Source organism: Pantherophis guttatus, chromosome 9 (genome assembly GCF_059756535.1).
Source record: "Pantherophis guttatus breed Tessera chromosome 9, ASM5975653v1, whole genome shotgun sequence".
Classification (NCBI taxonomy): domain Eukaryota; kingdom Metazoa; phylum Chordata; class Lepidosauria; order Squamata; family Colubridae; genus Pantherophis; species Pantherophis guttatus.
This window is the reverse complement of record NC_142071.1, coordinates 30,492,412-30,505,434: the sequence shown is the minus strand read 5'-3', so window position 1 is coordinate 30,505,434 and position 13,023 is coordinate 30,492,412. Positions and strand designations below refer to the sequence as shown.

General features: G+C 47.3%; 1 protein-coding gene across 1 annotated transcript; it reads left to right on the top strand.

Annotated features, from left to right (window-relative positions):
* The first annotated feature begins 3,956 nt into the window (after positions 1 to 3,956).
* On the top strand, positions 3,957 to 11,669 carry LOC117670167 (6-pyruvoyl tetrahydrobiopterin synthase-like). Its single transcript, XM_034425118.3, has 7 exons — positions 3,957 to 4,220; positions 6,650 to 6,723; positions 6,985 to 7,007; positions 8,144 to 8,200; positions 9,226 to 9,296; positions 10,032 to 10,193; positions 10,563 to 11,669. Exons 1-6 carry the CDS (start codon positions 4,156 to 4,158, stop codon positions 10,153 to 10,155), a joined length of 414 nt encoding a protein of 137 aa, XP_034281009.1. The 5' UTR covers positions 3,957 to 4,155; the 3' UTR covers positions 10,156 to 10,193; positions 10,563 to 11,669.
* The last annotated feature ends 1,354 nt before the right edge of the window (positions 11,670 to 13,023 follow it).

The window sequence follows — 13,023 nt, the reverse complement described above, 5'->3', positions numbered from 1 at the left end:
CTGTGGCACCTGTTCCATAGGTTCACCAACACGGGCCTAGTTCAAACATCTACTAGGCTTCCCCCGAGTTTTCATACTCTGGGTATGTGTCCATGACGGTAGATGCTATATCCGTGATGGCGAACCTATGACACGCGTGCCAGAGGTGGCCCGCAGAACCTTCTCTGTGGGCACGCATGCCATCACCAGCTGCCCTTCTGGTTTCCAGCAGTCTTCGCAGGCACTGGAGCACCTGAAAACAGCCTGAAAAAGGCCAAAAATCAGGCTGTTTTTCTGTCCATTTCTAAGCTGTTTTGGGGGGCATTTTTCAGGCTGTTTTTTGGGTCAAAAAGGGCCTGAAAAATGGCCTGAAAACCACCCAAAAAACAGCCCCAAAGCAGGCATGTGCATGCCAGCCAGCTGATCTTTGGGTTTCCGGTGCACATAACATGCACACGCGTGCCGGTTTGGCCACTCGGTGGCAAAAAGGTTCACCATCACTGCGCTATGTAATCTTTAATCAATGAGGTTTTGGGGTTCTGTTTCCAAATGTTTGGGCAAAAAAATTTGGAAACCAAACCCTGTTCAGTTTTAACTACACCTTGGAATTGAGGAGGATCGCTGTCTCGAATGGTTGAAACGGGGCTCGACACCTTCATCCCGGAGGTTCTCCAAAGGACTTGGAGAACGGGACCGGTGTGCTTGCTCAACATTTCCTTCTTTCCCCATTAGCACAACGAGTTCTCCTGCTTTTTCAAGCCAGGGACTTCCCAAGGTAGGCAAGGCAGGATGGGATGGGGCAACTCACCGTGGGACAATTCAAAATTCAGTGTAATTATTTAAAATAATCGAAAGGTTGTTTTAATTTTTGTCATTCACATTTCGTTTTGTCCCTCCTTTGGCATCCTTTCTTTTAATGATTCTATTCCACTTCTTTGATATTAGCAGAGCTCCCATTCCACGGTGAGTGTCCACACACACACACACCCTGGTGAGTTGTCCTAGACCCGTGATGGTGAACCTATGGAACATGTGCCACAGGTGGCACACGGAGCCATATCTGTGGGAACGCGAGCATTGCCCTAACTCGGCTCCAGCATGCATGCACGCGCTAGCCAATTAATTTTTGGGCCTTCTGGGCCCACCGGAAGTCGGGAAAGGGGCCGTTTCCAGCCTCGGGAAGGCCTCGGGATGGTGGGGAAGGCTGTTTTTGCCCTCCCCAGGTTCCAACTGGCACCACCGTGTGGTGGGGGGACCACGGGGGGATTGCGCACACATGCATGGGGGGGCGGGGGGCATTGAATTATGGGTGTGGGCATGCACACACACAACCCCCCCCCCGTGCTCCTCCCACGTTTGGCACACAACGGCAAAAAGGTTAGCCATCACTGTCCTAGACCCAGACAAAACTCCCTATCCATCCTTCTGTTTTTTTTAATCATGTGTCTTCATGAAGTGGGCCTCTGGCTGATGTTAAAAGAAGTTGTTTTGTTTTGTTTTTTAATCCATCCTGCAGTCCAATACTCCACAATCCACTCTGTCCTTGGGCCCTTGTGACACTGCTTGTGTTGTAAATCACTTTCTGTGATGGGCAACCATACAAATGTGATTAATAAATGAAGTCCAAGACTGTAACAAGGGCAGGAAAAAGAACAAGCGGCATGAAATTCTTCTGCATAGTCTCTTGGCTAGAGCAATGATTATTTTGTAAGCGTCTACTTTCAAAGGCCAAGAAGAATCAACAGCCGGTTCCTGGCCAGAATGAACCTTGCCAGGCCTGCAGAGAAGACAGCCTAAGGAACTCTCTGTTTATTACTTGACTCATAACCTGTCACCGTAGCCAAAAATGAAACTTCCAAGGTTTCTTATTTCCAACTCCAGCACCTCGGCGTCCCCAATCTGTGGCTTGAGGAAACTGCACTATGGTAGCACCTGTCCAGTTCTCTTCCAGCCGTGGTGGTGCAGTGGTTAGAATGCAGTATTGCAGGTTAACTTTGCCCATTGCCAGGAGTTCGATCCTGACCGGCTCAAAGCTGACAAAATTTATATCCTTCCGAGTTAGGTAAAATTGTTGCGGGGCAATACGTTGACTCTGTAAACCTCTCGGAGAGTGCCGTAAAGCATTATGGAACGGTATGTAAGTCTAAGTGCTATTGTTGCTGCTATTCGTTGCTTTTAGATTTAAAGAATCCTCCCTGTCACTTCTTCTAGAGTAGACCATTTTGCTAACAATGCCACAAGAGATGCTTAGACTAAGGGAGATTGTTTTTTCCAACCGAAAACCAGCTCAGATCTAATTGGTTAGTCTCTATGAGCTAACTAAGTTCCTCCATGAATCTCCTTCAGTTTCTGGTGCCTAGCATTCCTCACGAGATGAAGCTTTCTCGGAAGAGATTACGGAGCGGGATTTTTTTCCAACGCCAATACCAAGGGTGCCTGAGATACGGAGAAACTATTCATCCGAGTGAGAAATATTGAAGAGTATTTTTCCTCCCTTCAAAGTTTGAAAAGGAACACTCGGCTCGGTTTTCCTACGTTCTGGTTGCCTAGGAAACTGCAAAACACTATTAAGAATTTTGCATGCCCTCACCCTTTCCTCGCTACAGAAAATGAATGTAGATACAGCGGTCGAATGAAAAGCTGATTTTATAAACTCTCCATACAAAGAAATGAAGGCCTGTCAAGAACGAAAAACTTCATCTAGTGTCCCATCTAAACATTCATATTCATCTGTTGGCATTACTAGCGTAATAAACGTATTTTCTGTGAACCAGGACCCACCTAGAATCAGGGGTGAAATCCAGCAGATTCTGGAGAACCGATAGCGGAAATTTTGAGCAGTTCGGAGAACCGGGAAATACCACCCCACAGAATGGGGTGGGAATGGAGATTTTGCAGCATCCTTCCCCTGACACGCCCACCAAGCCACGCCCACCGAACTGGTAGTAAAAAAATTTGGATTTCACCACTGCCTAGAACAGGGGTCCCCAACCTTTCGGATCTCAGGGACCACTAAATTCATAATTTTAAATTCCGCGGACCACTAATATGATTTGCCGAATGACTGGCTGGGCGTGGCTAGCTGGTCATGTGACTGGGTGGGCATGGCCAACTCAATGTCACTTATGTCAAGGGGCACCTCACCAGCCTCTACTCGCCTCTCCCACCCACTCCTCTCATGCTCGCCCGGACTCCTTAGGGCCCCAACAGGAAACAGTTGCGGAGCTAAGCAACCGCCATAAGAAAGAGTTGGCAAAACAACTCAGTTCAATTTGGATCTGACCGAGAAGGAGGCTCAGCAGAAGCACCTCACTGAGGACTAGGAGCATAGGCTTTCCAAGCAGAGGGAAGATCTGTGGGAATGCAAGGCCAGGTACCGGCGCCTGGAGGCTCAACGGGCTGAGATGGTCAGCCAGTTCCAGGCCATGATGCAGTCCCATTGGAACAAGGTCCTCCGGCTCTTTGCCACCAGCGGTGCTTCCCTCCAGCCTTTGCCCAAAGCCCCACTCCTGGAGGCTGAAGCAGAGTCGGAATTTCTGCCCCCCTCCGACCCACACAAAAAGACCTCAAAGGGGGAGACTCTCTGCAGCAACACAAATGTTCATTGCACGTATCCGGCCCAGGGACTGTAGTTTGAGGACCCCTGATTTAGTGCAATATAAAAAATGCAAATAATTTTTCTGCGGACCACCAAAATTTTCTCACGGACCACCAGTTGGTGACTGCTGGCCTAGAATACTCCAACAGCACAAAGGTGCGTGATCCTATCCCAGAAGACAGCCCTTGACTTCATCCAGAAAACCCAAAAGACGGCCTCCTTTTTCAAACATTTCAGCCCAAAAAGGAGCCAAGCGGGCCCTCTTAAAATGCTTTGTGTTGAATAGACCCTACGAGAGGTTGGTATGCAGCAGGAATTCAGCCAAACCCACCTTGCCTTTGGCGAACCTTAGCTAATTCCCAAATTTAAGATAAGAGTTGTATCTCGCCTTGCATTGGGAGAGGAGGAGACATGCTGAATTAACGGCTGAATGTGGGGAAGGCATAAACAAGGATCACGCTCCTAAAAACCAGCTCTTTTTGCATTCAGATCTTGGGTCATATGAGGACTGGTGGGGTTATTTAACCAGCCCTTGGGCAGAGGTTCTCCTGTGAATCTCCTGGGCTCCTGAAAGGAACATGGAGGACAAGATTATTTTCCTATCCCGCACTACAACTTTTGCAGCTGCCCACCAACTGAGAAGGTAAGGGTTGGCAAGAGTGGGTGGGGCACTGAACCTTGAGAAGATAGCACAAACAAAGGGTACTTCTGTCTTTGGGTTTCTCCGCCACCATCCGAACTGCCCAACGCTGGATTTGGGCGAAGAGCCACAGCAGAGATGGAAGGCAAACCTCAACCAACTTTGTATCAAAGGGTAGGAGTGTCCAACTATTTAGAACATAGAAGAGTAGGGGTGGAAGGGACATTGGAGGTCTCCTAGGAGATCCTATACCATTTATATTTAAGTATCTCCTTTACACTTCAGAGAAGAGGTCCACTCGTGACATTCATTCCATAAAAGCTAGTGGATTTTACATCCCATTCTTCCCCTTGTCTTTCTCCTCCAACTCCTGTGAAGGCTACAGCACATCTACGTGAAACCAAGAGTCTTCTGCTACCTTACAGGCTGATATAATAGTAATAGTAATAGTAATAGTAATAGTAATAGTAATAGTAGTAGTAGTAGTAGTAATAATAATAATAATAATAATAATAATAATAATAATAATAATAATAATAATAATAATGATAATAGGTTTTAGAGAATGAGAAACTCAAGATCTTGTGGGACTTTAGGATTCAGACTGATAGGTACTTGGTCCACAACACACCTGACATAACAATAGTTGAAAAGAAAAAAGTATGGTTCATTGACATTGCAATACCTGGTGATGCACAGATTGAAGATAAACAGGAAGAAAAAATCACAAAGTACCAGGACTTGCAAATTGAAGTTGAGCTGCCTCATCGTCAGAGCCTTTTTTTTAACCTTTAAAAGCATTTTTTAAAAGAAGCGTCAAGCGGGAGACCAGACGATTGGGTGGGCATGGGTGGGGAGGGGGGGCAGGGATTTTTGCTACCGGTTCTCCGAACCACCCACCGCCATCACTACTGGATTGGCTGATCCGGTCCGAACTGGGAGCATTTCACCCCTGCCTGTGGACTTCAACTCCCAGAATTCCCCAGCCAGAATGTATTACGGCAGGTGTCTCCAACCTTGGCCACTTTTAAGAAATTCTGGGAGTTGAAGTCCATGTCTTGACATTGTGGGCACCTCTGTTCTAGAGGATAAGAGTCATGGGTATAAAATATCTTGAAGGAAACACTGTGTAGAGAGAGCTTTAAGGAAAAGCAGAAAGAAGGAAAAAGGAAGGAAGAGCTACCTCTAAGTTAGCATGAAACCGAGGGGCGGTTGTCAAATGATAGTGTCTTTAAAGGGCAAGGAAATATATATGTTCATCGATTCGTGCTTGCTATTCAGGGCACAGGAGCTGGGACCAGTAATAAAAAAGATATTAGCCTCTTGGGGGGAAGAAATAAGGAACATTTGTCCAATGAAGGAAAATACAAGACAATCACAACTAAAGTTTAACATGGAGGGAGACTCAACCTATTCAGAAGACAACTCCTTGGTAGGAGCCTTGGTAGTACAGTGGTCTAAGGCACCCTGTTATTAAGCTGGTTATTAAGACCAGCTGCCTGCAATTACTGCAGGTTCGAATCTCGCCAGGCTCAAGGTTGACTCAGCCTTCCATCCTTTCTAAGGTGGGTAAAATGAGGACCCGGATTGTGGGGGCAATAAGCTGACTTTGTATAAAATATACAAAAGTATGAAGGCTATTGCTTAACGCATTGTAAGCCGCCCTGAGTCTCCGGAGAAGGGCGGCATATAAATCAAATTAAAAAAAAATTTTTTTTTGAAATCCCACCTTCTTCTGGGTACCCTGCCAGTCAATGACATTTCCAAAAACCAGTCATCTTCAGTACTTAAAGGTATACTGGTTTGGCTTTGGGGTCAGCTGCTAGGATTAGATCGCTCACTGCAAAAATACCTTCTCTTTCTAAACGTCTAGGGAGATTCTCAGTCCTCCAGGTCGTGGTTGTCCGAAAGCTGCTTTTTTCCAAGCAAGCAAATGGACTTTTTGGTTTTTAGAAGAGAATAAAATAGAATTTTTTTATTAAGTGTGATTGGACACACAAGGAATTTGTCTTTGGTGCATACACTCTCAGTGTACATAAAAGAAAAGACACGTTCGTCAAGAATCATAAGGTACAACAATTAATGATAGTCATAGGGTACAAATAAGCAATCAGGAAACAATATCAATATAAATCGTAAGGATACAAGGTTTTCTTTGAAGACGTTTCTTTTCTCATCCAAGAAGCTTCTTCACCTCTGACTGGATGGTGGGGAAGGGAAGGATTTAGAAAACGCAAATGACCAAGCTGTCTGCATGGAGTATAAATCCTTCCCTTCCCCTCCATCCAGTCAGAGCCGAGGAAGCTTCTTGGATGAGAAGTGAGATGTCTTCACAGAAAGAAATTGAAAGAAATTTTTAAAAAAGCACTTTTGGGTTTTCTCTTCTTCAAGTTTATTCTTTCTTTCTCCTCCTCCTCTTCACTGTCTTTCAGCAAATATCTGAGCAAAGATGAAAACCTGTCCACCTTTGGAAAATGCAATCACATCCACGGACACAACTATCAAGGTGCTGGGCGTGGTTGAGGACCGGAGCAGAGGACAGCTCAGCTGTTTGAGGGCATGAATCCCTGAACCCATTTCCCTGGGGGTGGGGGGAGAGGAAGGGGGGGGGAAGACAAATCAGGCTTGGAAAAGCGGCAATTCCTCGGTGAATCTCTTGCCACCGCCTGTTTCTTCGACATTTTGCTTCCACCTTGAGGTGCCGAAGCAGGATTGCAGCTAATGACTGATAACGTGTTTTCTTTTCTCTTCCTTCTCTGCCACGCAGTGACGGTCACTATTCGTGGAAAGGTGAGTAGCGGTTTTAGTTTTCTCCATCCTTCGGGAGCGCCAGGCTTAAGGACGGGCAGCAGCTGGGCAAGACTCCATCTCTCCTTGGATCGGCTCCAGCGTCTTTTGGTTCAGCCCTTTTGGGCATCCTTTGGCCGTCTCCGAATTAGAACTTCCACCGCTTAATTCGATTGTCCAGTCGCAGCCTTTTAGCCATCTGATGCCTTTTCCCCAACTATGCCAGGCACCGAGGAAATTTGCAATTTTTTTCCCCCTAAGAACTGGCGTCCAGTGGTAGGTGGCAGCAGCTATGCTATGCCCGCTCTTCTGGATGCTTCTAGGGTGGCATCATCATCATCATAATCACAGCAGAGGAAGGAGGTCTGAAGGCCCAAGGGGTTTCTCTACCTTTTCCATTCGGAGGGGGGAGCCAAAATGGGAGAAAGGAAGTTTTTTCCCCACATAATGAGGACTTTAAATGCTCCACCTGTGCTGGCCGGTGGAAGATAAACAAGGGCAATGCATTTATTATTTTTACAAATAACTTGACGAACATATCCAATGCAACTTCCTCCTCCTGTTCTTTCCACAACAACCCTGTGAGGTGGGCCGGGCTGAGAGAGAGGGACTAGCCCCATGTCTTACCTTGCCAGTTTTGGTAGGTGTTTGCTTTTTCTCCTCGGGAGTTCTTTGCATACGGCATCCTTCTGTTTGTCTGGACTTAATCCCCACTTATCTAGGTGTTGGTTGCTGGAGATGATGTGATCTTGTCTGTTTCTTTCTCAGCTTTTTTTATTGTCTCTTTTGAATGGGCCGTAAATGTGGGAATAACGTGGGAATAAAAAACGAAAGAGATTTAGGGATTTTAAATTGATTGGGGTTTTTTAAATCTGTCTGGGCCAAACTATTTAATTCGATATTATTCTGCTTTTTAAATTTTGTATGTATGTGTTTTATTGTTGGCTGTTCATCGCCCTGAGTCCTTCGGGAGTAGGGCGGTATGTAAATCAAATAAAAGTAAAGTAAAGTAAGGGAGAAGGCACACAGCCACGGTCTCCGAGAGACACTGTCCTTCCAATTAGTTTAGGGTTGGGGGGTTGTGCAGTTCCCGCGTGGATCTTTTTCCGTCTGTTAAAAGAAAAGTTTTCCCCATGCAGATTGACCCCATCAGTGGCATGTTGATGAACACTTGCAAGCTACATGAATACATGGAGGTCAGTGATGGGTTTCAAAAAAATTTTAATACCTGTTCTGTGGGTGTGGCTTGGTGGGCGTGGCATGGCTTGGTGGGCGTGGCTTGGTGGGCATGGCAGGAGAAGGATACTATAAAATCTCCATTCCCACCCCACTCCAGGGGAAGGATGCTGTAAAATCTCTATTCCCACCCCACTCCAGGGGAAGGATACTGTAAAATCTCCATTCCCACCCCACTCCAGGGGAAGGATGCTGTAAAATCTCCATTCCCACCCCACTCCAGGGGAAGGATGCTGTAAAATCTCCATTCCCTCCCCACTCCAGGGGAAGGATACTGTAAAATCTCCATTCCCACCCCACTCCAGGGGAAGGATGCTGTAAAATCTCCATTCCCTCCCCACTCCAGGGGAAGGATACTGCAAAATTCCCATTTCCTCCCGATCAGCTGGGATTCGGGAGGCAGAGAATAGATGGGGGCGGGGCCAGTCAGAATTTTTACTACCGGTTCTCCAAACTACTCAAAATTCCTGCTACCGGTTCTCCAGAACTGGTCAGAACTTGCTGAAACCCACCTCTGATGGAGGTACCTTGTTTATTTGCGTCCCGCATTTATTATTTTCACAAATAACTCAGCGAACATCTCCAACGCATCTTCCCCCTCCTGTTTTTCCCACAACAACCCTGTGAGGTGGGTTGGGCCGAGAGAGAGGAACTGGCCCGAAGTCAAGCCAGCTGGCTTTCATGGCTGGGTTCAGGACTTGAACTCGGGACCTCCTACTTTCTAGCCTGGTGCTAGATGCTAAAATGTTTCTATGCCGGAACGAAATCTTGTTTGCGTGCTTCTGTCGAAAAGTTAGAAGAAAGTGAAAGAATGTAGACATGCGCAGTTAGCTTAGAGATAAGAAACTTGGCAAGCTACGGTAAGTCTGACAGTTCAAAAATAAGAGCTCATCTGGTAAATACAAAAACGCAGGGACACTCTGAACGTAGAAAATGTCCACCTTGGGGAAAACAAAACGCCACTTTTCAATGCTTTTCTCCTCAGATGGCCATCACCAACCCTCTCGATCACAAGAACCTGGACGAGGATGTGGATTATTTTGCCAACGTCACAAGGTAGTAGCTGGGGAAAGATGGAGCGGAGTTCTGACCCAGCTCCCCAAACACGACAAACCCTCTGAAGTTAACTCAAAAGATTCCTTGATTGGGAGCGCCGGCAGCCCCGGCAAAAAAGTTTCTCTCACACAGCAGGCTAACAAGTCCGTCCGTCCATCTGGGAGATGAATAGTTGTCTGCCGCACCTATTCATCTCTGCCCCCTGCCTTTTATCCCCAGAGCTAGAGTGGGGCTTCACTAGCAGCAGTGGCTCTTCTGTCCCAAGAACCAGCCCATAGAGTTCCACTGCTCTCCTCTCCTCTGCCTTCTGTGCATCTGGCACTGGACCCAGCTGTTCCTCCTCTTCCTCATCAGCTACCTCCAGACCTGGGGGCTGTTGACTCTCCATCTGAGGGCTGACGGATGGGCCAGGCTCTGCCTTTCTCTCTCTACCAGCTCCATTCCCTCTTCCCTCTGAGAGCTTTCAGGTTGCTGATGCTGGCCCTAACTCCCACGCCTCCTCCTCCTCCTCTGATTCGGCTGCTGGAGGGGTCAGCGGCTGACAAGCCACAACAAGTAGTTGCAAGCTGCTCACACCCACGGGGTGCCATCTTTGGAAATAACGGACTTGATGCCTGTTGGCCAAAGAGTAGCCAAAAGCAACAGGAGGGACGTAGAGCAACTGAGAGTTAAAATTGCTTCTCCGGAACAGCTTCTAAGCTCCCGTTTCTCCTCCGTCCTTCTGCTCTTCTTTAGCACGACGGAGAATGTGGCCATGTACATCTGGAACAGCTTGGAAAAAATCCTGCCCGCGGGTTGCCTCTACAAAGTGAAGATCTATGAAACGGACAAAAGCTTTGTTGTTTTTAAGGGCAACTAAACCGCCCCACCCTTGCAAACGAAAGATGGGGACCAAAGGTGAGAATCCAAGACTTATTTGGAAGCGTTCTTTGGCGTTCTTCATGCTGTCTGATTTGTTTTCTTGCAGATGTTTCATTATCTGACTAGATAGCATCATCAGTGCAAGGGGGTGTGGGGTTTGCTCTGTTTATATACAGTAACTTACCTTGCCAGTTTTGCATTTTCTCCTCGGTAGTTCTTTGCATACGGCATCCTTCTGTTTGTCTGGAGTTAATCCCCGCTTATCTAGGTGTTGGTTGCTGGAGATGATGTGATCATGTCTGTTTCTTTCTCAGCTTTTTTAATTCTCTCTTTTGAATGGGGCGTAAATGTGCTTTATCTCTATGTGTCTATTAATCACTAATGAAGTCTTCTCTGTCTTGACAGTCTGGCAACCCTAAGAAGACCCCGTCAAGTTCAACTTAACTGCTTCAAGGAACTACAATAGCCGCTTTTGCTAAGGCGCATCTCTACATGTACCATGTATCATGCTCGATGGTTGGGTGCAGAGAGCATTGGGACCTAGTAGGCTACAAAGCATGGGGCGAGGTGAGGTGAAATATCCCTCCTCTTTATAAGGTTCTGTAACGAGTCTTCTTTAAGACGCCTTTCCTGCACATTTAACTGGGCAGTCTTATAATGCCAAGATTATTAACACGATAGCTTGATGGGCGAGAGTTTTGGCTGAGTGGTATTGGATAAACAAACCTGAACACCATGTTAAGGCAATGGAACTTATGAATTCCAAAGGAGCTGGGCAGTCAATCGATCAGTCAATCAGAATAGAGCTGGCAGGGACCTTGGAGGTCATCTAGTCCAACCCCCTGCCCAAGCACCCTACACCATTTCTGACAGATGGCAGTCCGGTCTCTTCTTAAAAGCTTCCAGTGATGAAGCTCCCACAACTTCCGAAGGCAACTTCTGTTCCATGGGTGGATTGTTCTCCCTGTCAGAAAATTCCTCCTTGTTTCCAGGTTGAATCTCTCCTTGGTCAGTTTCCATCCGTTATTCGTTGTCTGGCCTTCAGGTGCTTTGGAAAATACCTTGACACCACCACCCCTCTCTGTGGAAGAGTGCTATCCTGTCTCCCCTGGTCCTTCTCTTCACTAGACTAGCCATGCCGAGTACTTAACAGATTAACAAGAGTTGGAAGGGACCTTGCAGGTCATCTAGTCCAACCCCCTTTCCGAGCAGGAGATCCTATACCATTTCAGACAGGTGGGTGTCCAATCTCTTCGTTAAAAACCTCTAGTGACAGAGCATCCACAACTTCTGGAGGCAAGCTGTTCCGCAGGTTAAGTGTTTTTTGTTTTGTTTATTTGATTTGTATACCGCCCTACTCCCGAAGGACTCAGGACGGTGAACAGCCACAAGATAAAAATACATGAATACAAAATTTAAAAACAGAATAAAACCGAATTAAACAATTTGGCCGAAGACAGATTTAAAACACCCCAATAAATTAAGAACGAATTAAAATTTGCATATTAAAAAGGGGGAAATGGAAAAATTAGGCCAGGCCAGCCTGATGGAATAAAAAGGTCTTAAGAGTGCAGCGGAAGGTGCGCATATCTGGGATCCTCCGTATCTCCGGGGGGAGCTCGTTCCAGAAAGCAGGTGCCCCCACAGAGAAGGCTGTCCTCCTGGGGACCACCAGTCGACATTGTTTGGCTGACGGCACCCGGAGGAGCCCCTCTCTATGAGAGCATACCGGCCGGTGGGAGGCTGCTTGTGGTAGTAGGCGGTCCCGTAAATAACCAGGTCCTAATCCATGGAGTGCTCTAAAGGTGGTAACCAAAACCTTGAAGCGCACCCGGAAGACCACCGGGAGCCAGTGCAGCTCGTGCAGGAGAGGTGTTACATGGGAATGCCATGTCACTCCCATAACCACCCGTGCGGCCGCACTCTGCGCCAGTTGGAGCCTCCGAGTGCACCTCAGGGGGAGCCCTATGTAGAGAGCGTTGCAGTAGTCCAGGCGGGAAGTGACGAGGGCATGAGTGACCGTGCGTAAGGAGTCCCGATCCAGAAAGGGATGCAACTGGCGAATGCCGTCAAATGCTCTTCTAAAGACAGCCGTGAATCCAGGAGGACGCCCAAGTTGCGAGCCCTCTCCGTGGGGGCCAGCGATTTGCCCCCAATAGTCAACGATGGCAACAACTGACTATATCGGGACGTCGGAAACCACAGCCTCTCGGTCTTGGATGGGTTGAGCCTGAGCCTGTTCCTCCCCATCCAGATCCGCACAGCCTCCAGGCACCGTCAGGCACCGTCAAGTGTTCCGTCAGGCAACTTCTCCTTAATCCCAGATCACCTCTCTCCTTGATTAGTTTCCATCCATTGTTTCTTGTCTTGCCTTCCGGTGCTTTGGAAAATAAGTTGACCTCCTCCCTTTTTTTTGGCAGCCCCTCAAATATTGGGATACTGCTGTCATGTCACCCCTGATCCTACTTTTCTCTAGACTAAGGGGGTGGGGGGGAAGGGGACACTACTGGGCTTAAGGCCAAAAGACCACTTCCCCAGCGTTTCTGCACATTCACTCCCACAATGCATTGTTTAGCCACACAGCTCTGCCTTATTACGCAGTGCCTTCCTTTCATGGTGATAAGCCTTGTCCAACGCTAGAGGGCCGAAAGCTCCTTCTTTGTACCATGCGAATGAGGTTTTGTTCCATCTCAGCCTAAATTTTTTGTCCCCCTCCTTGTAAAGCATACACAATAAAATGATTTTACAAAGCAAACTGGCGCCAATTGCTTATCCTCCCATAAAAACGACGTCCTCATCGTCTCTCAGTTTGCAATAGGACTCGTTTTCTCCCGCCAGATCGTCTTGGTGAGGGGAAATGACTCCG

What these genes read in the sequence shown, in the direction of transcription:
- LOC117670167 (XM_034425118.3), top strand. Translation starts at nt 4,156, where the DNA reads ATGGAGGACAAGATTATTTTCCTATCCCGCACTACAACTTTTGCAGCT. An exon ending in CCACGGACACAACTATCAAG is followed by an intron (nt 6,724 to 6,984) that starts GTGCTGGGCGTG and finishes TCTGCCACGCAG; the next exon opens with TGACGGTCACTATTCGTGGA. An exon ending in AGCTACATGAATACATGGAG is followed by an intron (nt 8,201 to 9,225) that starts GTCAGTGATGGG and finishes TTTTCTCCTCAG; the next exon opens with ATGGCCATCACCAACCCTCT.